The sequence below is a fragment of the Ornithorhynchus anatinus genome, chromosome Y5 (genome assembly GCF_004115215.2).
Source record: "Ornithorhynchus anatinus isolate Pmale09 chromosome Y5, mOrnAna1.pri.v4, whole genome shotgun sequence".
Classification (NCBI taxonomy): Eukaryota; Metazoa; Chordata; class Mammalia; order Monotremata; family Ornithorhynchidae; genus Ornithorhynchus; species Ornithorhynchus anatinus.
This window is the reverse complement of record NC_053179.1, coordinates 1,711,785-1,737,752: the sequence shown is the minus strand read 5'-3', so window position 1 is coordinate 1,737,752 and position 25,968 is coordinate 1,711,785. Positions and strand designations below refer to the sequence as shown.

Genomic DNA, 25,968 nt, shown 5'->3' with positions numbered 1-25,968 from the left:
AGGCCGGTTGGAGAGTGAATTGTTAAAGATGGCAGGAAGAAGGGGGGAAAAGAATAGATACAAGAGTTTCTGTACTAGTGAAGGGATGGGGTCAGACAAGTGGGTGGAAGGGATTGATTTTAAGAGGAGTCAGGTGATCTCATGAGGCAGCTGGGAAGGATGAAAGAATACACAGGAGTTTGAGAAGTGGGTACTGTGAAGTGAGAGGGAAATTTTGGAGTAACATCTGATAGTTTTTGTCAGTCAGTGGTATTTATTGAGCTCTTACTGTGTGCAAAACTCTGTACTAAGAACTTGGGGGAGTACAGTGCCTCAATATAACAGCCACTTTCCTTGCCCACAGCAAGCTAAACAGTGTAAAGGAGGAGGCTCACATTAATGTAGACAAATAAATAAATAAATGCACTGTAGATATATACATAAGGTAAACAGTGTGGCTTAGCAGAAGGAGCAAGGGCTGGGAGTCAGAGGACATGGGTTCTGATACTGGTTCTGCCACTTGTCTGCTCTGTGACCTTTAGCAAGCCACTTAACTTCTCTGTGCCTCAGAACTTCTCTGTGCCTCAGTTCCCTCATATGTAAAATGGGGATTAAAACTCTGAGCTCCCCTTGGAACAACCAGACTGCTTGTACCTTCCCCAGCACTTAGAACAATGCGGGGAAAGTTGGTACTGTGTGCCAACAGTGTTTGGCACATAGTAAGCACTTAACAAATATCATAATTATTATTATTTTTATTATAAGTGCTGTGGGACTGAGATGGAGGATGAATAAAGGGAGCAAGTCATCCAAGTATTGACTAGGACACTGTGAGTGGTTGGGGGCACTCGAGTTCAAGGAGCCAGTTGAAACAACTAAGCTAACTGAGACAGTGGGGAAATAGTGCTACTGAGCAGAGGAAAGACAAAGTTACAACAAGGGAGGAGGAGTTAGAGTGAAGTAGAGGCTCTGGGTAATAAAAAATCTGTTATAGTAAGCAAGAAGGAATTATGGGAGGTTTTGAAGGAGGGATAGTTCTGTTCAGTAAAAGCAGCAGCAGAGAAGAGGATGAACTGGAAGTAGAAGAATATCTTCAATTATTCTGAATTTTTTGAATTTACAAGGACTGAGGAGATCTAGGTTGAGGGTTGGTGGTGTGAAAGCAAAAGAGAAAGTAGGTATGGAAAGAATTTAATTTCTGTGAACGTTTGAGCATAATAATAATGATGATGGTATTTGTTAAGTGCTTACTATGTGCAAAACACTGTTCTAAGCACTGGGAGGGGATACAAGGTGATCAGGTTGTCCCACATGGGACTCACAGTCTTAATCCTCAATTTACAGATGAGGGAAATGAGGCCCAGAGAAGTTAAGTGACTTGTCAAAGTGGCAGAGTCGGAACCAGAACCCATGGCCTCTGACTCCCAAGCCCAAGCTCTTTCCACTGGGCCACACTGCTTCTCCCATATATGGTTATGAGTCTGAACTTTTTTGTTCAATGATGAGAAGAAGATGTAATAGGAGTGGGACAGGTGGAATTGGTCACTTGATCAGATAGATAGCCAAAAAGATATTGATATTGTCCATTAAAGGGCAACAGAGGTGACCCTGAAAGAAAGAAAATCTTCATTGTCCTGCTTATGCTTTTCAGCTAGTAAATTGGGAAAGTTGTGACCACTGTTACCACAGTTGTAATCTGCAGTAATTTGGGCCTTCCCAGACTGAGCTCCTCTTCTCCCTCTACTCCCTCTACCACCCCCCCTTCACGTCTCCGCAGCTTAACCCTCTTTTCCCCCCATCTCTCTCTGCTCCTCCCCCTCTCCCTTCCCATCCCCTCAGCACTGTACTCGTCTGCTCAACTGTATATATTTTCATTACCGTATTTATTTTGTTAATGAAATGTACATGGCCTTGATTCTATTTAGTTGCCATTGTTTAGTCCCCCTTGACTCTATTTATTGCTATTGTTCTTGTCTGTCTGTCTCCCCCGATTAGACTGTAAGCCCGTCAAACGGCAGGGACTGTCTCTATCTGTTGCCGACTTGTTCATTCCAAGCGCTTAATACAGTGCTCTGCACATAGTAAGCGCTCAATAAATACTATTGAATGAATGATATCAAAAGATTGCCCATTAAAATGTTAATGTTTGGATGCGTTAATCTCTAATTTGCTTCTATTTATAGTTTATTCCTAATTTCTTAATACTGCATCTCTCTAATTTAGGTTGTTAGCTTCTTGGATATAGCTTGGTCTGAATCGTCATATCAGCATTTAGAGTTTGTGTGCACACATCCACATGTGCACACAAGCAGAAGCAGCGTGGCTCAGTGGAAAGAGTATGGGCTTTGGAGTCAGGGCTCATGAGTTCAAATCCCAGCTCTGCCACCTGTCGGCTGTGTGACTGTGGGCAAGTCACTTAACTTCTCTGTGCCTCAGTTCCCTCATCTGTAAAATGGGGATTAAGACTGTGAGCCCCACCTGGGACAACCTGATTCCCCTGTGTCTACACCAGTGCTTAGAACAGTGCTCGGCACATAGTAAGCGCTTAACAAATACCAACATTATTATGTGTCCTTCCCCTCCTCTAGACTGTAATCCTGTTATTACGGCAGGAGCATATCTGCTAATTCCATTGTATTGTATTGTACTCTCCCACACGCTTCATATCGGACTTTGAACTTAGTAAACACTCAATAAATATGATTGATTGAGTGATTGGTTTGGTGGTCAGCACATAGCAACAGCTTAACTACAACAGAAATAATAATTATATTGGTAAAGCTGTTTTCCTTTACAGAATCCTGAAAGAGCATGAGTAAAGGTATTGAATTTCTTTGAACCGTAATTCGTACCCAGGCAGAAGGTATTTATTGAAAATGGAAGGTCATAGCTCAAAACAAAAAAAGTAAATATTTTTTCACACAGCAGAAAGTGATCATGCGGAAGTTGTGCAGCAAAAATGTTAGTAGATTGGTGGATAAGGGGAAGTTAAGATGGGTGTCCAAAAATTCGACCACTGGAAATAGCTTCTAACACCGTAGTTCTAGTTATTTGAGGTAAAGCCCTGGATCTGAACCATTAATGGATCTGTATTCAGACATGATCTTATGTAAGGTAAGCAAAGACATTAAAAGAGAGAATTAGAGATAGTAGAAGGCTCATAAATCCTGGAAGACTCTTCTCTCCTGTGTTCTTAGATGGTAGGTAGAGATATAGCAGGGAGAGTTAGTAGTAACAGTAACTTAATAGTAACAATAATAATAATTGTGGTATTTGTTAAGTACTTACTATTTGCCAGGCACTGTAATAAGCACTGGGGTGATTGCAGGCAAATTGGGTTGGATACAATTCCTGTCCCACATAGGGCTCACATATAAAATCCTTTTTATAGATTAGTTCACTAGGCCCAGAGAGGTGAAGTGGTTTGCCCAAGGCCACACAGCAGACAATTAGCAGAGCCAGAATTAGAGCCTGTCTATACCCTTCTGACTCCCAGGCCTGTGGTCTATCCACTGTTCCATGTTGCTCCTCATGTTTCCAGAGGCCACTGTTTAAGGCAGATGTGGAAAGGATGCACTGTTGCTGAAGGATGGTGGTGTTCATAGCCTTTCTGTGGAGACTGTATTGATAATTGCATTCTGGAATTTCCTCTCATGTGGAATAGTGTACCCTAAGAATGGGGTCAGTGTGAAGGTCCAGTGCTGAGAAAAGTGCTTGGGATATAGTAAGCACTTAATAAATGCCATTAAAAAAGGAGAAGGGAGTCATTCAGGCTGACAATTTCTAAATCACTGTATACAACCAAATAGGGATTCTGACTTGTAGGATGGAGAGTTCATACCCTAGTGGTTCAAACTGGAACTATAAAAGCAACATAATTTGGATCATTTACACAAATCGGAAGGTAAAAGGAGTATTCATTCATTCATTCAATAGTATTTATTGAGCGCTTACTATGTACAGAGCACTGTACTAAGCGCTTGGGATGAACAAGTCGGCAACAGATAGAGACAGTCCCTGCCGTTTGACGGGCTTACAGTCTAATCGGGGGAGACAGACAGACAAGAACAATGGCAATAAACAGCGTCAAGGGGAAGAACATCTCGTAAAAACAATGGCAACTAAATAGAATCAAGGTGATGTACAATTCATTAACAAAATAAATAGGGTAACGAAAATATATACAGTTGAGCGGACGAGTACAGTGCTGTGGGGATGGGAAGGGAGAGGTGGAGGAGCAGAGGGAAAAGGGGAAATGAGGCTTTAGCTGCAGAGAGGTAAAGGGGATGGCAGAGGGAGTAGAGGGGGAAGAGGAGTTCAGTCTGGGAACGCCTCTTGGAGGAGGTGATTTTTAAGTAGGGTTTTGAAGAGGGAAAGAGAATCAGTTTGGCGGAGGTGAGGAGGGAGGGCGTTCCAGGACCGCGGGAGGACGTGACCCAGGGGTCGACGGCGGGATAGGCGAGACCGAGGGATGGTGAGGAGGTGGGCAGCGGAGGAGCGGAGCGTGCGGGGTGGGCGGTAGAAGGAGAGAAGGGAGGAGAGGTAGGAAGGGGCAAGGTGATGGAGAGCCTCGAAGCCTAGAGTGAGGAGTTTTTGTTTGGAGCAGAGGTCGATAGGCAACCACTGGAGTTGTTTAAGAAGGGGAGTGACATGCCCAGATCGTTTCTGCAGGAAGATGAGCCGGGCAGCGGAGTGAAGAATAGACCGGAGCGGGGCGAGAGAGGAGGAAGGGAGGTCAGAGAGGTCAGAGAGTAAAATATCAGCTGTCATGTATTCGAAAAGGACATAGATGAGGGAGCAGATATGAGAATGAGGATCTTGGTGCCACATTCCCAAAATCTAGTTTCCCAAATTTGGCCAAATTCCACAATAAAGATACTGAAGGGTTAAAGACTACTTCAATAAGCATAAATTTGAGAAATAATTTTAAAAATGAATGGAAAGTATTATTGGGAATTACTTTTCAAGAAAAAGGAGGCTTTAGATTGTGAATGTTTAGAAACATTCGTACATAACCAAGCCCCTTCCTTCACAAATGTGTGTTCCGCTCCTTCCCAACAATATTTCTTGTGAGATTAGGTGGGTGGCAGAGTTGTGCATTGATTATTTGCAATAAACAGGGCCCTCTGAGATATGTATTTTTGGTGTGGGGCACCCTTCTGGATACCTAATGTCTAACACTTCCCCTTCTTTCCATCTACTGTACTCTTTCCTCTATCTGGGGAGAAATAAATACATTTCTGTTGCAGCCCTGTTTGCAAAAGCTGACCGCTTGTTAGACCTAATCACTCCTTTTCCAATCTACTTCCAAATCCCAAGGATAGCTTTAATTCCAGTGACTGCTCACTATTCCTCTGACAATACAAACCTCTTCTTTGTTTCCAGGGTTGTTTCCTTTTATTCTTCTAAGCCTACCACATATTAGTGCAGTCAGGAGTTGCTTGCTCAGAGCAGGAGGCTCTACTGGACTAGCCTACTATTTAAAGACAGATATAAATTTAGATTGGTCGCTGTTCAGGTAAGCAAATGCTATGCAGTTCAGCAACTGCAACGTCTATGAACCAAGATCTCATTCATTCATTCATTCATTCATTCATTCATGAGCACTTATTGTGTGCAGAGCACTGTACTGAGCACTTGGGAAAGTACAATACAACAATACTCAGGCACACCACGCCCCACTGCCCAACCCTACAATGAGCTTTCAGTCTAGAGATCTAATTGTTTAGCAGTAGCTCATGGCCAGCCTTTCTTTGTCTTTCCAAACTTGGAGAGAGTACCAACTGGACTGGGCTTACCTGCCCCATATCCTTTGATTTTTCAGGGTCTTCCAGAAGTACAACAGTCCCCTTACCTGTCTCTCTAAAAAACTTCAAGATGTTGTGAACCTTGAATTAGCTGACAAGAAGAGGTATTACATAATATAGTAATTCACATTCCCGCAGCAGTGAAATAAATTATCAGATCATGCATTATGGAGCTGTTCTGGTGGGGATGTCTGGTTTTTGTAGACAGTTCCCAGGTTAAAGTAGCCCTCTAAAACCTAGCAGTAGACTTTCTATCACAACTTCTTCTTGTTTTTAGCTAGAAACTCCAGTATTTGTTAACCAACCTTGAGGAAGATTGTAGAGTGCCGAATTTTGAAAACTTGAAGGTGAAATTCTTAGACACTACAAAAGGATCCAAGGAATCAAAATGGTAAGATGCTGGTGGGAGGTTAGGGTTAGGACTTTCCATACTACATCCCTTAGGATGAATGATGTATGAGTATGAGAAGTCATATCTGAGTTAGGATGTTGTGCTTTCCAGCGGCCAATGCGTATTTTTGTGAATGATGATCGTCATGTCATGGCCAAGCACTCCACCATTTACCCAACCCAGGAAGAACTGGAGGCTGTGCAAAACATGGTGTCCCACAGTGAGCGAGCTCTCAAGGCCGTGTCTGACTGGATCAATGAGCAGGAGAAAGTCGGAGGAGAGCAACCTGAACCGGAAGCAATGAATTTGGCCCTTGAGGATGGAAACAAGGAGGGAGTGTGAGTTTAGCCACTTAAATTGTTCCCCCATTTCCTACTATTCTCTACTCATCTACTCTCTTATTCTTTCCAGCGATTTTCTTCCGAAGTCTACCCTTCCACATGCCTCTCTGAGTCCATCCCTTCTTACCTATTCAAACACTTGCATACATTCTTTTTTTTTAAGTGGTATTTGTTAAGCACCTAATATGTATCAAACACTAGCCTACAGGTTTAGATAAGGGTAAGTAGGCCAACACAGTCCTTATCCCAGATTGGCTCAAGTTCTAAGTCGGATGGGAGAGCAGATTTTGAATCCCCATTTTACAGTTGAGGAAAGAGAAGCAGAGAGAAGTGAAATGACTTGGCCAAGGTCTCTCATCAAGCAAGTGGCAGTGCCAGGTTTAGACTCTGACTCTCCCAGAGTAGTGCTTCATTGTTTCTCTCCTTCATTGCTGTATTTGATCACTCACTCTCCCAAGGATCATTTGTTTTCCCTTTCAAACATGCCTCTCTAATTCACTATCCTGAAAAACCTCCGTAAATGCCATTAGCATTTCCAGGTATTAACCCATCACCTTCCTGTCATTCCTAACCATACTCCTCAAGAGTATTATTCCCACTCTCTACACTTCGTTAATTCAGAATCAGCCCCTCTATTGAAACTGCTGTTCTGAAATCAACAACTGACAAGGGTGATGGGCATGAATGTTAATAAGGGCAAAATGATTTCTCTTCCCTTATTGACACCCATGCTCATCACTCTTGTCAATGTCTGTCTTGCCACATACAGTGGACTGTACCCCATCCTAATTCTCCTTGACCTCTCAGTTACCTTAGATACTGTCAACTACCCCCTTCTCCGTGGTGGTCCTTGGTTTCACTGACATTCAACTCATTTTCCCACCTTTCATCTCTTACAGGCTCCTTCTCATCGTCCCTCCCTCTACTTGTGTCAGAGAAAGGGGGCGAGTTCTTCAAGGCTTACTTCTGGGTCTCCATCCTGCACCCAGTGTCTTGAGGAGTTCATCTATTCCCATGGCTTCACCTAGCATCCCTACATCAGTGACTCCCAAACCTACATTTCCAGCTGTGATTTCTCCTTTCTCTGCAAATTCGTATTTCCTCATGCTTTCAGCACATCTGTTCCTGGAAGTGTCAGCATCACCTCAGACTCAGTAGGCCCAAAATTAAACTTTTCATCTTTGCCCCAAAATTCTCTCTCCCCTCAGCCCCCATTTTAAAAAAAGTTATTTGATAATAAGCGCTTATTTTGTTGTCATGCATTGTACTAAGTGCTGAGATAGGAACTTGCTAATCAGGCTGGATACAGTACATTTCCAACATGGGACTCACTCTTTCCTCCAACTTCCCCATAATTGTTGACAAAACCCCCTTCCCTCCTGTTTTACAGGCTCTCAATCTTGGCAGGGAATAAGTCTACCAAATCTAGTTTGTTTTACCCTCTCAAGGGTTTTATTAGTAGTAGTAGTAATTATAATAGTGTAATAATAATAATAGTTGTGGCATTTATTAAGAAGTGTTTACTATGTGCCAAACACTGTACTAAGTGCTTGGAGACTACAGTTAGTGGACAAATTCCATGCCATTTCTGAACTTAGTCACTTCTCTACTGAATCAGTCTCCTTTTTGACCTGTCTGCTTCCATACTCTCCTGTCTCTAGTCTGAATTTCATCATGCTGCCCAGATAATTTTTCTAAAGTATCATTGTGCACACATATCTCAAATCATCAAGTGTCTCCAGTGGTTGCTCATGTATCTCTGCCTTACCTTAGGCAAAAACTTCTACCACTCATTTCAAGGCACTCATCCAGCTCTCTCCACATTATTGAACCAATCTCATCTCCCACAGCAATCCAGTGCACCCACTTGGCTGCTCTAATACCAGTCTGTACACTGTCCCTTTGTCTCAGTTAACCTGGCACTGACCCCTTGCTTATGTTCTCCCACCCCCCATCTTACCCTGTTGTCAAAGCCCTACCAAAATCACATCCTTTCAGGAAACGTTAAGCACTTAAGCACTCAATACACTCTAGCTTGCATTATCTTGCATACATATTGTTGCTTCCTCTCGCTATAAAGCATTTTATTGTCTGCTCCACTGCTTGAATGGTAAACTCCATGAGAGCAGGAATCCTGCCTAAGAACTATATTGTATTGTCCCAAGGTCTTAGTATAGAGCTGTACTTGAAGTAAATATCCAGTAGGTAACATTGATTGAATGATTTGAATGATTAATTGATTAATCGTTTTTTAGTTGGTGACTTTCTTTTGACACAATTTTCTTCCCACCTAGGGAGCAGAAGACAGAACACTTGACCAGGACCCTCCGGGGAGTAATGAGAATTGGTCTTGTAGCCAAGGGACTATTGTTGAAGGGAGAATTGGATTTGGAGTTAGTCCTGTTATGTAAGGAGAAACCCACAACCTCTCTGTTAGAAAAAGTGGCTAACAACTTGGAAGTACAACTTGCTGTGAGTAGACCAAGACCCAAGTGGAGGGGTGGGAGAAGGGGGGAGAAATGGGAGCCAAAGATCAGACTTGGAATTCTTGATAAAGACCTTCTCTTGAAGTTAAGAATCCGTGTAACTGACTGAGGACTCAAGGTGACAAGCTGCAGTGGGGAAAAATTGATTCAGCTTTATAGAGCTTTGGCAGAATCAGATGAGGGCAGTGTGCATTAGACCAACAGGTGGGAAAATTTGAGAATGTGAAAACACAGACTCTTAGAGTTTCCTAATTGAATTAATCTAATTAATCTTAATCTAATACACATCAAAATCCTAGAGTTGAAGGGACTGATCATTTGAACCTTTGGACATTGACATTAGCCTGAATAGAGAGGATTCAGTTCAACTACTTTGCCTTCTGCTCGCCACCCCCTTTCAGAGAATACTTGTATCAGCAGTACTGATTTGGGAATGGGTATCTCTGTTACTCCCGCTACTCTGAGGTTGGGTTGAGTCACCTTTTGTGGAGGTCTTATGCTCTCCTTAGAATGCTGAAAATTCTAATTTTCCATCTCAGTTGCCAGTTGAATCGTTCCTGGAAGTGTCATGCAGATTGAATATTTGAAGGTTAGAGTAAACCAGATTCTCAAAGTGAAATGAGATTGGAAGGTAGCAGGCAAGGGGGGAATAGCCTAGACCAAAAGGGATAAGTTAATCAGTGACCCATTTTGCTCTTGAAGTGAAGTGGGGCTGGTTAGGCATAATTTTCATCTAATTTTCTCAACAAAATTATTGTTGGCAGTGTCAGCGAGAAACTAATCACATAGTGAATTAATCTTTGTCTCTGCCTAGTAAAATAAAGGCTGAATAGAGTTGAAGAACAGTCTGTTGTGGATAGATTATTTCTTTCTTCTATACCACTCCTCCCAAAGTACTCTACAGAAAACCAGAAGTGGAGGTGATTTCTCACTTTTCCCAAATTGGTTGTCTTGCCCTTTTGACAGTGGATTTAATTGGTGCTTGGATTAGTGGTGACTGAATATCTAGTACTGGTTGTGTATAGTTTGTGGTCATTCATTAGCTGGCTTGTTTGTATAGGAAACTAGGTCAAGAGGGGAGGGTGTGTGATAGAGTGAGCATAAAGTTGGAGAGGGTGAATGTGGAGAAGTGGATAAAGGTGATATGATTAGGAAGCGGTATTGAGCTATCCTTCATAGGTGTAGGTGTGCCTGCATTGGGGAAGCCTGATCATAACAATAACAATTGTGGTGTTTGTCAAGCGCTTGATATATGCCAGGCATTGTACTAAGCTTTGGGGTCAATACAAGCAAATCAGATTGGACACATTGTCCCACATGGGGCACCCAGTCTCAATTCCTATTTTACAAATGAGGTAACTGAGGCCAAGAGAAGCAAAGTGACTTCCCCAGGGCCCCACAGCAGACCCAGTAATTAATTGGCAGAGCAGGGATTAGAACCCATTAGAACTCATGTTTCGCTCTATCCACTATGCCATGCTGCTTCCCAAGTGTGATTGGAAAGGTGCATGCAAGGACTGAGATTAGTACTGACCCATGAATTTTGTTTTTTAAAAATTCAGAGAATAAAAATTATACAAAAATTGTTTCATTTTGTCACCATAAGTCCATGTTAGGGTGAAGCAACATTCTCTCCATGTTAAATTCATTCAATTATATTTATTGAGCACTTATTTTGTGAAAGCACTGTACTAAGCACTGAGAAAGTCCATTCGTTAATAAATAGAGACAATCCCTGCTCACATTGGGCTTCGGAGTGTCTTGCCCAAAGGTCATGTCTGGGACTGGGACAGAACTCTCCAGATTCTTTGACTTCTTTTTAAAGATGAACTTGCTATTTGTTAGGAGGCAGAGAGAATAAGTCTAATGACTGGGCATTCTGGTGAGATGTTGATTAATTCTAGAATTGATAGCACTTTCAAACTTTCAGTCAGACCAGCTCAGCTCTCATTACCAGGGGAAGAGTCAGGACATGGTCAAAAGTACCTTCTGGAGCTTGTCCATTGTACCCAGCAGGGAGGCTTCTTTTATCCCTGAAGTACTTCTCTACCTTCTGTTTTATACTGCAGTTGATTACTGAGGATAAATATGAAATTATCAGATCTATTGAAGAAGCTGCAATTGTAATAAAAAATCCCAAAGAAACTCAGCTTTTCTTGATCATCCATTTGACTTCACCTGTGGTCCGAGAGGAAATGGAAAAGCTGACCACAGGAGGTATGTGAAACTGAAAAAAAAATCATTACTCAGTTCATTTGAAGACTTTCACCTAGGTTTTGGAGGCTTATTTTTTTAAACTGTAAGATTACAGCCCATATAGCCCAAAGAAGAATACAGTTCTCCATTTGATAATGCTATGAAGAGCCACAACAGTGCTTAAACCAAATATCATTTATGGTGAAAATTATCTTAAAATTGAGTTGTATTACATTTCATCCCCCTTATTTTAGCCTTCAGGTGCCTTGTGTAAGATTTGCAAACATTTTAAAAATACATAATTTCCTTGACCCAAAAGAAGAGAGAATATAGCCTTTAAATGGCTTTTGCTTGGTCATAAAGCATGAGATGGAGATATTTTAGACCTTTGGTTAAGAGGAATTTTTCCATCCCTTTTATTAGATGTCGTTGACTTCAAGGTAATTTATTAGATAAAGGAGAAAGTCAAGTAAGAGAAGAGAGGACATTGCCTTCCCAAATTACCCTTAATGCAGTTTATCCTTTTAATTTACAATTTTCACAAAGGCAACAGTTTGGAATAATTGCTAGGCACATATATTTGCCCATGTTCCCCTAACTCCTGCTCAAAACTCATATATTCAAACTGCATATTATTTCCTCATTCCATGAATAGAAATACCATCAGTTACCGATCCCCCAGATGTTCTGGATAAGGAGAAGTGCCTTGCTACCTTGGCATCTCTTCGACATGCCAAGTGGTTCCAGGTTTGCATTTTGTTCTTATCTTCAATTCTTAGTAGACACCTTGTGCACGTTTGAATTGACTGGCAGGATCCTACACCTCTTCAGACTGTCATTCATCATTGCTAATCTAAGTAGCTATTACTGGGTAACTGCTAAAGGAGCAATGAATACAAAATTTGGGTGACCCAAAAGAAATACCCTTGTAAGAGTAATGTTGCTTTTTTCTTACTCCTTTAATTGCTTAAAACATAAGCACATTAAATATGTTTGATAGTTGAAGAAATGTATATCATGTCTTTCATTTTATTCATTATAAAGTAGCACAACCAGACTTGAAAATTATCTTTCATAAGGTAGACCTGCAAGCTCTGGGTTGAAAGTTTTCATGCTTTATTACTCTAGGCCAGAGCAAATGGACTAAAGTCTTGTGTCATAGTCATCCGGGTACTAAGAGACTTGTGCAGTCGAGTTCCCACTTGGGCCCCACTTCGAGGATGGGTAAGGTCCCCCACCTCTCTTCTGTTTTCGGTTCTCTTTTCCCTTCTTTGTTGGGTGGGGAAGAGATGAACAAAGACTGAGCCCTCTCTCCCCTACTAGCGCTACTGTTTTTGTCACCTATACACTCAGATTCCAACCCATAAGCACTTGATATTCACCCCATCCTCAGCCCCACAGCATTCATGTACACATCCTTATACTGTGAAGTTTCCTGTATCCATAATTTAATGTCTGTCTTTCCATCGAGACCATAAGCTCCCTGGGGGCAGAGACTGTGTCCATGAATTCTGTCATATTATACTTTCCTAAGTGCTTAGTTCAGTTCTCCGCACACAGTGAGTATGCAATAATAACGGTGACTGACTGAGTTAACCAGCAGCAGCTATCAAATTGAAAGTGCCTTTCCCTTCTTGGGAAATCGTCGAGCACTTTTTAATACAGCCTTTTCATGGACAATAACTGATTGAGTTAATCAGCAACAGCTGTCAAATTGAAAGTATCTTTTCCTTTTTGGGAACTCCTTGAGCAGTTTTTTAATTTGGCCTTTTCATGAAGTTTACTTTTTGCTTGGTTTTAGTGGTTTATAGCCCTGGTATTTCTGATTTTGGCTGACTGGGTATGAGTGTTCATGAGTCCTCCATATTTGTGGTTTGTAGCCATGGTAGCTCAGAGTTTCAGAATCTTTCAGCTAGGATGTTTATAGTCCTGCCACCACTACTGAGCAGCAGATCAAACTTTTCTAGGTTTATATGACAAGTTTTCTCCTTTTAGAGGTTTGTGTTGCTGATCATCTTAGCACATCTGTAACATTGAAGCCATATCTTTCAGCCTCTGGAACTTCTCTGTGAAAAATCAATTGGAACAGCAAATAGACCCATGGGTGTTGGAGAGGCCCTTCGGAGAGTGCTTGAGTGCCTGGCATCAGGCATTATCATGCCAGGTGGGTTGACTCCCCCACTTCTGAAGTGGCCATATTAGGCAAGAGATCAAGCTATTTTTTCCCCCACATCCCTACTCTGGGATACCACCAGAATTAGGGGAATGACCCCATCTTCCCCTCACCCCTGGGTCCAAGAGCATGCCAGAGCTCTTGGAGTACCATTTTATTCAGCCTCCGCCCTATTCAGCCTCCGCCCTATTCTGACTGACCCAGTGGCTTTTATTTCTCAAAAGAGCCAAGGTCCCTTTTCTCAGGACCATACCAGAACTGGGTGTGGTTGGGGAGGGAGTAAGGAAGTAAAGCTCTTACTCATCTGTCGTCGTCCCCCCCCCAGCCTTACCTCTTTTGCAATGCTGAGAGATAATCCTCTTCATATCTTCCTTGTTTCCTGCCTTCAGATGGTTCTGGCATTTATGACCCTTGTGAAAAAGAAGCCATTGATGCTATTGGGCATCTAGACAGACAGCAAAGGGAAGATATCACACAGAGTGCTCAGGTATAGTTGCCTTACCTTGCCCAGTCACTCAGAACTGGCCTTCATTTCTTTCTCTGGGAGTTCTTAATGATATTGTACTGGAAACTCTTGCTACAAATTCAGGGCTGCAGGTCTTGAATTAAACAAGAGGACCCCATTCCTGAGCTCCCAAGTTAGTGTCCTCTTCACTTAGCTCCCACCACTTCCAGATTGTACTTGATTCTTCAGAAACCAAACGTGAAAAGGAAGAAGTGAAATAATGTTAACATTATTATTGTTATGGTTTTTATTAAGTACTTACTATGTGCCAAGCACTGTACTAAGCACTGGAGTAAATGCAAGATAACCAGTTTGGACACAGTCCATGTTCCGTATGGTGTTCACAGTTCAATTGTGGAAGCAGGGCAAAGCTTGAAAATGGTGATTGGGAAACCAGCTGCACCCATGGCTACTGGCCCTAAGATTGGAGATGTTATTTTAAACGGAGGATATGGGCAAAGTTGTGGACACGAAAAGTCAAGATTCCTATGTGGTCTATTGTTGGGTCACCTTGCTGTTTTGTGTAAAAGACTAGCTTGGAGCTCTCAGCGCAATAGTTTATAGGTGATAATTAATTTTGACCATTAAAATCACTGCTGCCTGGTAAATATTCCATGATCCTTTTTCACATAAGCATGCCCTGCGGCTTGCTGCTTTTGGTCAGCTTTACAAAGTCTTGGGCATTGACCCCCTGCCTTTGAAGGTGCCTAAGAAGCCAAAGAATGAAAGCCTTGTGGATTACACAGGTAAATACTGAGTTTATATCTTGGGGGCATCTTGTGGTTCTATGGTGGGTTGTCCTATCCAGGACACCACATACTGCTGATTGTTGTCTTTCCATATGGTCTTCTAGTCCAGATTCCCCCTAGCACCACCTATACCAACACTCCACTGAAACGTCCCGTGGAGGAGGACGGGGAAGACAAGTCACCCATCAAGAAGAAGAAAAGGATTCTGAAGAAAGGTTAGCAAATTTAAGTATAGACTGGCTGAGGAGTGAATTGCTAGAAGACAGTGTCTGTGGCCTGTGGATGTAGATTGCTTGTCAAAGAATTATATTTAATGTGGTTTGGGGCTCTGCAGGACATTAAGGCCTGACAGTGAGGTGATTAATTTCCTTTAGATAGTAGTAATGATATTTTATAAGTATCTACAGTAAGAAAACCTTGGGAAAGTTTGAAGCTTGAGATCAGTGGTATTTATTGAGTTCTTACTGAATGCCTCTGACATCACCTGACTAAGTGTTTGGGACAGTACAATTCAACAGAGTTGGTAGATATGGTCCCTGCTATACATGAATTTATAGTCTACAGAGGGAGACAAACATTAGTAGAATTACAGATATGTTTGTAAGTGCTGTGCGTTTAAGGGTGTGATGAATATCAGATGCTTAGATTATACAGATCCAGATCCAAGTGCATAGGCAAAGCAGATATGAGAGTGTGTCAAGGAAAACAGCTTATTCAGGAAAGACCTTTGGGAAGACTTATGATTGCAAAAAGGTTTGACAATGGAGAGAGTGATGGTCTGGTATAAATAGTGGAGGAGAGTGTTCCACACAAGAGGGAGAGCATGAAAGGTGTTGTTAGTGAGATTGATGAGATTGAAGTATAATGAGCAAGATGGTGCTGGAGTTGCAAAGTATGCAATAATAGGAAAAGAGTGGAGTAAGATAAAAGTAGTAATAAATAATTTAGAGATAAATAGTAAATAAATTCTACCAACTGTGTGGTATTGTGCTTTCCCAGATATTTGGTTCAGGGGTCTGCAGTCAGTAAATGCTTAGTAAATAGTTGCAGAGAAGCGGTGTTGCTTAGGCTCGCATCTCCTCCTGCCTCCAGGATGTCTCCACCTGGATTTCATTCATTCATTCAGTAGTATTTACTGAGTGCTTACTGTGTGAAAAACACTGTACTAAGTATTGGAATGTATAGTTCAGCAACAGATAGAGACAATCTCTGCCCATTGACGGGCTTAGAGTCTAATCCGGGGAGACAGACGAACAAATACAAGACAACTTAATCATGATAAATAGACTCAAGGGGATGTATACCTCATTAACAAAAATAAATAGGGTAATAATATATACAAATGACCACAGTGCTGAGGGAAAGAGAGAGGAGGAGGAGCAGAGGGAAAGGGAGGAAAGGGGGCTTGGCTGAGGAGAAGTGAAGCGGGAGCAGAGGGAAAAGGGGAGGCTCAGTCTGGGAAGGCCTCTTGGAGGAGGTGAGCTCTCAGTAGGGCTTTGAAGAGGGGAAGAGAGTTAGTATGGCAGAGGTGAGGAGGGAGGGGATTCCAGGGCAGCAGTGGGACGTGGGCCAGAGGTTGAAGGCAGGATAGGTATGAACGGAGGATGTTGAGGAGGTGAGCCGCAGAAGAGCGGAGTGTGCGGGGTGAGCAGTAGAAAGAAGGGAGAAGAGGTAGGAGGGGGCAAGGTGATGGAGAGCCTTGAAGACCGGAATGAGAAGTTTTCATTTCGTGTGGAGGTTGATGGGCAACCGCAGGAGGTTTTAAGGAGGGAAGTGACATGCCCAGAGCACTTCGGCAGGAAGATGATCCGGGCAGCGGAAATGAAGAATAGACTGGAGTGGGGAGAAAAAGGAGGAAGGGATATCAGAGAGAAGGCTGACACAATAATCCAGCCAGGATATTATGAGGGCCTGCACCAGCACGATAGCTGGTGTTGGAGAGGAAAGGGCGGATTTTGGCGATATTGTAAAGGTGAGACCAGCAGGCGTTGGTGACAGATTGGATGTATGGGGTGAATGAGAGCTGAGTCAAGGATGACACCAAGGTTCATTCATTCATTCAATAGTATTTATTGAGCGCTTACTATGTGCAGATCACTGTACTAAGCACTTGGAATGAACAAGTCGGCAACAGAGACAGTCCCTGCCGTTTGACGGGCTTACAGTCTAATCGGGTTGCGGGCTTGAGAGACAGGAAGGATGGTCATGCCGTCCACAGTGACAGGGAAGTCAGGAAGAGGACAGGGCTTGGGAGGGAAGATAAGGAGCTCAGTTTTGGACATGTTGAATTTTAGGTGGTGGGAGACATCCAGATGGAGACGTCCTTGAGGCAGGAGGAGATACGAGCCAGAAGGGAAGGGGAGAGAACGGGAGGAAATGTAGATTTGGGTGTCATTTGCATAGAGATGATAATTGATGCCGTGGAAGCGAGTAAGTTCACCAAGAGAGAGAATGTAGATGGAGAGCAGAAGAGGGCCAAGAACTGACCCTTGAGGAACCCCGACAGAGGATGGGAGGGGGAGGAGGAGCCTGCAAAGGAGACCGAGAATGAATGGCCAGAAAGATAAGAGGAGAACCAGGAGAGGACGGAGTCAGTGAAGCCAAGGTGAGATAAGGTGTGGAGGAGAAAGGGATGGTCAACAGTGTCAAAGGCAGTTGAGAGGCCGAGGAGGATTAGGATAGAGGAGGAACCATTGGATTTGGCAAGAAGGAGGTCATGGGTGACTTCGAGAGAGCAGTCTCGGTAGAGTGGAGGGGACGGAAGCCAGATGGAAGGGGGTCCAGGAGAGAGTTGGAGTTGAGGGATTCAGGGCAGTGAGTGTAGATGACTCTTGTAGGCATTTGGAAAGAAAGGGTAGGAGGGAGATAGGGTGATAACTGGAAGGGGAAGTGGAGTCAAGAGCGGGTTTTTTTAGGATGGGGGAGACATGGGCATGTTTGAAGGCAGAGGTGAAGAAGCCATTGGTGAGTGAGTGGTTGAAGATAGAAGTTAAGGAGGGGAGGAAGGAAGGGGTGATGGTTTTTATAAGGTGACTGGGAATGGGGTCCGAAACACAGTTGCAGGAGGTAGAGGGGGTGGCACTTGCGAGGAGGGATGTCTGCCCACCACCTAAAATTCAGTATGTCCAAAATTGAGCTCCTTATCTTCTCTCCCAAGCCCTGTTCTCTTCCTGAATTCCCTGTCACTGTGGACGGCACGACCATCCTTCCTGTCTCTCAAGCCCGCAACCTTGGTGTCATCCTTGACTCAGCTCTCTCATTCATCCCACACATCCAGTCCGTCACCAACGCCTGCTGGTCTCACCTTTACGATTATCGCCAAGATCCGCCCTTTCCTCTCCACCACCAGCTATCTTGCTGGTGCGGGCCCTCATAATACCCTGGCTGGATTATTGTGTCAACCCTCTCTCTGATCTCCCTTCCTCCTGTTTCTCCCTGCTCCAGTGTATTCTTCATTCCGCTGCCCGGATCATCTTCCTGCCGAAACGCTCTGGACATGTCACTCCCCTCCTTAAACACCTCCAGTGGTTGCCTGTCAACCTCCACATGAAACAAAAACTCCTCACTCTTAACTTCAAAGCTCTCTATCACCTTGCCCCCTCCTACCTCACCTCCCTTCTCTCTACTGCCCACCCTGTACATTCTGCTCCTCTGCTGCTCACCTCTTCACTGTCCCCCCTGTTCACGCCTATCCCTCCGGCGACCTCTGCCCCATGTCCTACCACTGTACTGGAATGCTCTCCCTCTCACCTCCGCCAGACTACCTCTCTTCCTCTCTTCAAAGCCCTACTGAGAGCTCACCTTCTCCAAGAGGCCTTCCTAGACTGAGCTACCCCTTTTCCCTCTGCTCCCCCTCCACCCTCTGCTCCTTCCCCTTCCCTCTTCCCCTCCCCTCAGCTGAGTCCCCTTTCCCTCTGCTCCCCCTTCCCTCCCCACTGCATCCTCTGCACCTTCCCCTCCCCTCAGCACTATGCTCATTTGTATATATTATTTATTACCCTATTTATTTTGTTAATGAGGCGTACATCCCCTTGATTCATTTATCGTGGTAATGTTGTCATGTTTTTCTTTCGTTCTGTTTTGCCCTGCCGTCTGTCTCCCCTGGTTAGACTGTGAGCCCATCACTGGGCAGGGATTGTCTCTAACTGTTGCCGAATTGTGCAAAGGTACATTCCAAGTGCTTAGTACAGTGCTTTGCACATAGTAAGTGCTCAATAAATACTATTGAATGAATGAATGAATGTCTCTCAAATTAGTTGTTTAGAGCTGCATTCTTGGGTGCCTAATTCATCCATCTGCCTTTACTGTACTGGATGACTGAACACATGCTGTACCTAGTTCAAATTTCTGCATTAATCATGCATTATCTTCATGCTGTGTTGCTAGAAGACTGTTTTGGTGCAGTGGGGGACCTTATAGCTCCATAATTATGAATACCATCTACATCATTGAGAAGTAGCGTGGCTCAGTGGAAAGAGCACGGGCTTGAGAATTAGAGGTAGTGGGTTCTAATACCGACTCTGCCACTTGTCTGCTGTGTGACTTTGGGCAAGTCACTTAACTTCTTTGAGCCTCATTTACCTTATCTGTAAAAATGGGGATTAAAAAATGTGAGCCCCATGTGGGATAATCTGATTACCCTGTATCTACCCAAGCGCTTAGAACAGTGCTCTGCACAAAATAAGAGGTTAACAAATACCATAATTATTATTATTATTATTTTTGTGAACACCCAGGTTTAACTCCAGAGAATTCTTCAAATTTATTAATTTATAAATTCTTCTGTGGCCAGCCAAAACCATCATACAATTTACTTCAAAAATTATTTCTTCCACTCTGTACATTGTCTTGCTTGCAATAGGCATCCAGTAATCCGTCCCAGAAAAGCCCCAGCAGGATCACTAAATGGCATCAGCAGTCATTAGATCCAAGTATAAGTGAATACTGGGGATGTTGACTAAGAAAACTGGCATTTTATGTAACCGAACAAATCTCTACTTTGTATTAAGAGGAGAAAACAGAGCCTCCTCAGGTGATGAATGCGCTGATGAAATTGAATCAACTCAAACCAGGACTTCAGTATAAACTAGTTTCCCAGACTGGCCCTGTCCATGCCCCTATCTTCACCATGTCTCTGGAAGTTGATGGCAACATATTTGAGGCTTCTGGACCCTCCAAAAAGACTGCCAAACTTCATGTAGCTATCAAGGTAGGATAATGTTGGTGCCTTAGGATTTTATTAATTTGCTTTTTAGGAATTGTGAAAGCCCTGTGGTTAATTGGTCTCTGTGGGTCCCTCACCCATATCTCACTCTTGCAGGTGTTGCAGGACATGGGTCTGGTCACAGGTGTGGAAGGCAAATTGTCAAGCAAAAGTGAAGATTCATCTGAGAAAACAGAGCATAACTGTGTTGTAATTCTTCCTTCCTCTGAGGAAGAGATGGCCATTTCCTCTACCAAATTCCCTTTGGACAATCACGCCTTTGAGGTGAGGTGCCAGCTTGAGCTCTCAGAAAAAGCAGATTCATGTCTGTGTAGTGTTAAATCTTCAGTATATCTAAAAAGTGAATTGGTGATAATGGGGTGGCACTTAATTTCAGATTTATCACAAAAGATTCACACAATTTAGTCTTGGTTCCAAATTCTACATAGAAGTCACTCAGTCCCCAAACTGAATAGATGTTCAGTATCCATTTGGAGCCCCAATCAGTTTATGTGTAATTTAGTACTATTCTTAATGGGCACTAAAGGCACACAGTTTATGAGTTTGCCCAGGGTCCCTTCCATTCAGCATTTTGCAAATATTGGGTTTTCATTTCTGGTAATTCTACACACTGAGGGGTTCAAAACTGCAAACAAAATATAGTGCTTACTACAGAGTTGAAGCCTAGCATTATCCTTTGCTTTCAGAAGACACTCTTTATATGGTTTTAAAGACAGTGAGCAGTGACAATACTGAAAATAGAAAAGTTCACACCCAGTAGGCTTCTAATATGGTGCTCTGGTGTATGTATACAAAACTCAATCTGTTTGGTATTCTGTGCATACACTGAGCAGCAGAATGGCCTATTGGATAAAGCGTGACCATGGGAGACAGAAGGATCTAGGTTCTAATCCTAGCATTGTCACTTGTCTGCTGGTTGACCTTGGGCAAGTCACTTTACCTCTCTGTGCCTCAGTAACCTCATATATAAATGGAGGATTAACATTATGAGCCCAATGTGAGACTTGGACTGTGTCCAATCTGATTATCTTTTATATACCCCAACACTTAGTACAAACCCTGGCAAGTATTAAGCTCTTAGCAAATACCATAAAAAAAACTAAGTACAACATGTCTCCTAAAACTGATGGCTTGAAAACAACTTTGTAACCAACTTTTCCATAAACCATCCTAAGGGAAGTCAGTGAATTCATCTCCAGGGCTGACCAGTCTCCTGCTTACTTTGCTCTTGAATATTGGTCAACAGAATGTCCAAGGAAAGGGTTGTTTTGCCCCTGGAATTGCCCATTCTCATCCTTGCTCTTTAAGCCTGGTTCCCATGTGTCATTCAGATTTGTTTGCTTTCTTATCCCTGGAACAGACTGATGTCCTCCAGTCTTGTTGTCGGGCAGGGATTGTCTCTATTTGTTACTGAATTATACTTTCCAAGAGCTTAGTACAGTGCTTTGCACACAGTAAGCACTCAATAAATACGATCGAATGAAGTTTTGCACATAGTATTCCATTTCAAAGGTTTATTATATATCCATCTTGATATCCCCTTCCCACCCTGGATTTTGTTTTCTCCCATTGACTACTTCTGTGTTATTCATTCAATAGTATTTATTGAGCGCTATGTGCAGAGCACTGTACTAAGCGCTTGGGATGAACAAGTCGGCAACAGATAGAGACAGTCCCTGCCGTTTGACGGGCTTACAGTCTAATCAAGGGAGACGGACAGACAAGAACAATGGCAATAAATAGAGTCAAGGGGAAGAACATCTCATAAAAACAATGGCAACTAAATAGAATCAAGGCAATGTACAATTGATTAACAAAATAAATAGGGTAACGAAAATATTTACAGTTGAGCGGAGGAGTACAGTGCTGTGGGGATGGGAAGGGAGAGGTGGAGGAGCAGAGGGAAAAGGGGAAATGAGGGTTTAGCTGTGGAGAGGTAAAGGGGGGATGGCAGAGAGAGTAGAGGGAGAAGAGGAGCTCAGTCTGGGAAGGCCTTTTGGAGGAGGTGAGTTTTAAGTAGGGTTTTGAAGAGGGAAAGAGAATCAGTTTGGCGGAGGTGAGGAGGGAGGGCGTTCCAGGACCGCAGGAGGGCGTGACCCAGGGGTCGACGGCGGGATAGGCGAGACCGAGGGACGGTGAGGAGGTGGGCGGCAGAGGAGCGGAGCGTGCGGGGTGGGTGGTAGAAAGAGAGAAGGGAGGAGGGGTAGGAAGGGGCAAGGTGATGGAGAGCCTTGAAGCCTAGAGTGAGGAGTTTTTGTTTGGAGCGGAGGTTGATAGGCAACCACTGGAGTTGTTTAAGAAGGGGAGTGACATGCCCAGATCGTTTCTGCAGGAAGATGAGCCGGGCAGCGGAGTGAAGAATAGACTGGAGCGGGGCGAGAGAGGAGGAAGGGAGGTCAGAGAGAAGGCTGACACAGTAGTCTAGCCGGGATATAACGAGAGCCTGTAACAGTAAGGTAGCCATTTGGGTGGAGAGGAAAGGGCAGATCTTGGCGATATTGTAGAGGTGAAACCGGCAGGTCTTGGTAACGGATAGGATGTGTGGGGTGAACGAGAGAGACGAGTCAAGGATGACACCGAGATTGCGGGCCTGAGAGACGGGAAGGATGGTCGTGCCATCGACGGTGATAGAGAAGTCTGGGAGAGGACCGGGTTTGGGAGGGAAGATGAGGAGCTCAGTCTTGCTCATGTTGAGTTTTTTAGGTGGCGGGCCGACATCCAGGTGGAGACGTCCTGGAGGCAGGAGGAGATGCGAGCCTGAAGGGAGGGGGAGAGGACAGGGGCGGAGATGTAGATCTGCGTGTCATCTGCGTAGAGATGGTAGTCAAAGCCGTGAGAACGGATGAGTTCACCGAGGGAGTGAGTGTAAATGGAGAACAGAAGAGGGCCAAGAACTGACTCTTGAGGACCTCCAACAGTTAAAGGATGGGAGGGGGAAGAGGCGCCAGCGAAGGAGACCGAGAATGACCGGCCAGAGAGGTAAGAGGAGAACCAGGAGAGGACAGAGTCCGTGAAGCCAAGGTGAGATAAGGTATGGAGGAGGAGGGGATGGTCGACAGTGTCAAAGGCAGCAGAGAGGTCAAGGAGGATTAGAATGGAGTAGGAGCCATCGGATTTGGCAAGAAGGAGGTCATGGGTGACCTTAGAGAGAGCAGTCTCGGTAGAGTGGAGGGGACGGAAGCCAGATTGGAGGGGGTCTAGGAGAGAACATGGTGTTATCTCAACTCCATGTCCATCTCTATTCTAGACATCCCTTTTATGATTTGTAAGTTCTCTGTCCAGTTGACCTAACCTCTTTTAAGTAGAGCTTGTGGCAATTTTCATCTTAATTTCTTTACTGTGTTTTCTTTAGCTCACAAAACCGTCCCTAATATGTCTGTGCTAGCACTGTTTGTCTACTTAATTACATTTGTAACCCTCCCCACATACCTATAGAGATTCTTATCCTAGCTTTAGCTTCTTTATCTTGTTTAGCTGTTGCTATTATCATACACTCATCCCCTTCTTTTTCCATTGTTTCTGCCTCTCCTGTATTCCAACACCAACCACCCCATATTACTTCCCAAAATTCATGTTGCTCCAACAGTTGATATGTGGAAAATCCGAGATTGGAAGAGCAATTGAAATGTTATGGTTTCCATCACACCAGAAGAAATGTATGGTTTTGGAGGTTGAAAAAGTCTAGTAAAATTTGTTTCGGGCTTTAAGTTGTATAAGGCTTAAATGCTTTATGAAATATCAAACTATTACATTTCACCTCTCCAAGGGGACCAGTTACACAGTTTAAAATCAGTTTTGGAAAATAATTTTAAGCAGTTGCCACTGACACCCTGTATAGTAATTTTGATGAACTATTGATAAGCAGCGAGGCATAGTGGAAAGTGCCTGGGCTTGGGAGTCAGAGGTCATAGGTCCTAATCCTGGCTCCACCACTGATCAGCTTTGTGACTTTGGGTGAGTCACTTTACTTCTCTGTGCCTCAGTTCCCGCAACTGTCAAAATAAGGATGATGACTGTGACCCCCACGTGCGACAACCTGATGACCTTGTATCTACACTTAGAACAGTGCTCATCACATAGTAAGCACTTAAAAAAATGCCATCATATTTTTATAACAGGATTGCCCTAATTCACCTTATTAACCATTCCTGGAAGAGCCATTTCACATTTAAAGCAATTTCAGCCGGGTTTTGTAAATCATATTCTTCTATTCTGGCTTTATAGCTTGTTCTGGATCTCACTGTAGAAAGTTACATTCTGGCAAGATTTCCATAACTGTATTGTCCCAGTTTAGATTTGGCATTTAATACTTTTTATAAACCTATGATCTTAATAAAGGATTTTACCCACAGTAGTAATCCACAGTGTTCTGTACCTTGTTTTAGTATTCTTTATAAAATATGGGCCCAGCTCCTAATTTAATGCTCTGCCAGGGAGTCACTGTAATGGTTACACAGTCTTCATGAGTACAGTTAATCACAAGGAGGACTTGAGAAAAGAAGTACTTATAATTTAAGGGTGGCTCTGTAGCCATGCCAAATTAGCTCGGTGTTCATGAGACAGGGATGGAATGCTGGAGTTTCAAAAGATAGGCTTCTTCCTTAGGATCAGTCTTTTCATGAACCAGAAAAAATAATATCTGTAGAAAAAAAGAGGTACAGTGACTTCCTGCAGAAAAGTAGAAAGGGTCCTTGCAAATAGGAATGTTAAACCTCAAGGAATTTGTTAGGTTCAGCGGGATAGGTGATATAGATTGAAAATATTTTACCATTGCCTTCTAATTAAACAAATAATGATAAAGTCTGACTCAGTGGAGAGAGTCTGGGCTTGGGAGTCAGAGGTCATGGGTTCTAATCCAGGCTGTGCCGCTTGTCAGCTGTGTGCCTTTGGGCAACTTCTCTGTGCATCAGTTACCTCATCTGTAAAATGAGGATTAAAACTGTGAGCCCCACGTGGGACAGTCTGATCCCCTTGTATCACCCTCAGCATTTAGAACAGTGCTTTGCATATAGTAGGTGCTTAACAAATACCACTATTATTATTATTATTAAAGTCTATTTTTATATTAAATATAGTTAGAACTGTTACGTTGGCTCCTGGCTGCCACCAGCACTGACAGATAACTTGCAGAACCCTGAATGATTCCCTTGTTGCTGCAGGTATTTTTCCAAATCATGAAGTGATGATAATGACTTAAGTGGTGGGTTTTGGGGTTTACAGAGTCTCCTGAATGTATCTTTCTCCTGGAAAGAAAAGTACTTAGGGTTATATGAGGTTCTCTTACATTAATACCATCTTATGGTTTTAGGGATCATTTTGGCTAGGTTGAAGCCTGAAAACTTAAGTACAACTCAGTCAATTAAAATTGAGGATAGTAAATTATTTTCCTAACCTACATGTTTTTTCTCATGTGACTGCTTCTCTTTCCTGATCAAATTGGGTGACCCCTCTTAAATCTTATGGCCTGACCAGTATATTTTTTCAAGGGGAAAACACTTAGCAGTCTTAGGAATTTAGTTCCAGTATCCTGGAGGACCATACTTTGGCCTGTTTGGTAGAGCATTTTATATGTGTTTTTAAGGATGTGAGTATATTCTGAGACTATAAAGAAAAAGTCTTATTGAGAATTCTGAATGAGTGGGAATCGTTTTTACTCTCTGAACCATTGTAACGTGGGACAATCAACATAAGAAAATGTGTCAGTAGACACCTGGTGAGTTGTTCAGTGAAGACCCTGAATATCCTAGACAGTACCAAATTTACCCATTCTTTCTATCCTTGTTCAGAATGTGAAATCGCAGGGTCCAATTGTGACGAAGCATGGCAAGAATCCAGTAATGGAGCTTAATGAAAAGAGACGTGGACTCAAGTATGAGTTGATCTCAGAGACAGGCGGCAGCCACGATAAGCGCTTCATCATGGAGGTGAATGGGAATTATTAGGGAGTCCCACTGGCCTAGTAAACCTGGTTATGGATAGTTCCCGAATTTGGGTTCACTTATAGATAAGTGCTGGTTCTGAAGCATACACTAAAGCAAAGTCAGAATTCTGGCCTGGAGTTGTTGATTATGTATCGAGGTCAGTAGAGAGTTTGGGGGCCAGAATGTGGCTGGACAT

The 25,968-nt window shown here is 43.2% G+C and overlaps 1 protein-coding gene across 10 annotated transcripts in view; it reads left to right on the top strand.

Moving 5' to 3' along the window:
* The window catches only part of LOC114808761 (interleukin enhancer-binding factor 3-like), a 48,327-nt gene that overhangs the window by 6,821 nt on the left and 15,538 nt on the right, over positions 1-25,968 (top strand). For 4 of the 10 annotated variants that reach the window (XM_029056611.2, XM_029056617.2, XM_029056610.2 and 1 more), the window contains exons 2-14: positions 6,064-6,177; positions 6,289-6,515; positions 8,813-8,990; positions 11,074-11,221; positions 11,856-11,947; positions 12,329-12,424; positions 13,253-13,364; positions 13,763-13,860; positions 14,513-14,624; positions 14,732-14,842; positions 19,637-19,836; positions 19,948-20,115; positions 25,638-25,775. In XM_029056611.2, the coding sequence (XP_028912444.1) occupies positions 6,175-6,177; positions 6,289-6,515; positions 8,813-8,990; positions 11,074-11,221; positions 11,856-11,947; positions 12,329-12,424; positions 13,253-13,364; positions 13,763-13,860; positions 14,513-14,624; positions 14,732-14,842; positions 19,637-19,836; positions 19,948-20,115; positions 25,638-25,775 (1,683 nt within the window). In that variant the 5' untranslated portion in view covers positions 6,064-6,174. Of the gene's footprint in view, positions 1-6,063; positions 6,178-6,288; positions 6,516-7,438; positions 7,673-8,812; positions 8,991-11,073; positions 11,222-11,855; positions 11,948-12,328; positions 12,425-13,252; positions 13,365-13,762; positions 13,861-14,512; positions 14,625-14,731; positions 14,843-19,636; positions 19,837-19,947; positions 20,116-25,637; positions 25,776-25,968 lie in introns of those variants that run through there. The other 6 variants (XM_029056607.2, XM_029056613.2, XM_029056608.2 and 3 more) reach the window with 6 other exon arrangements.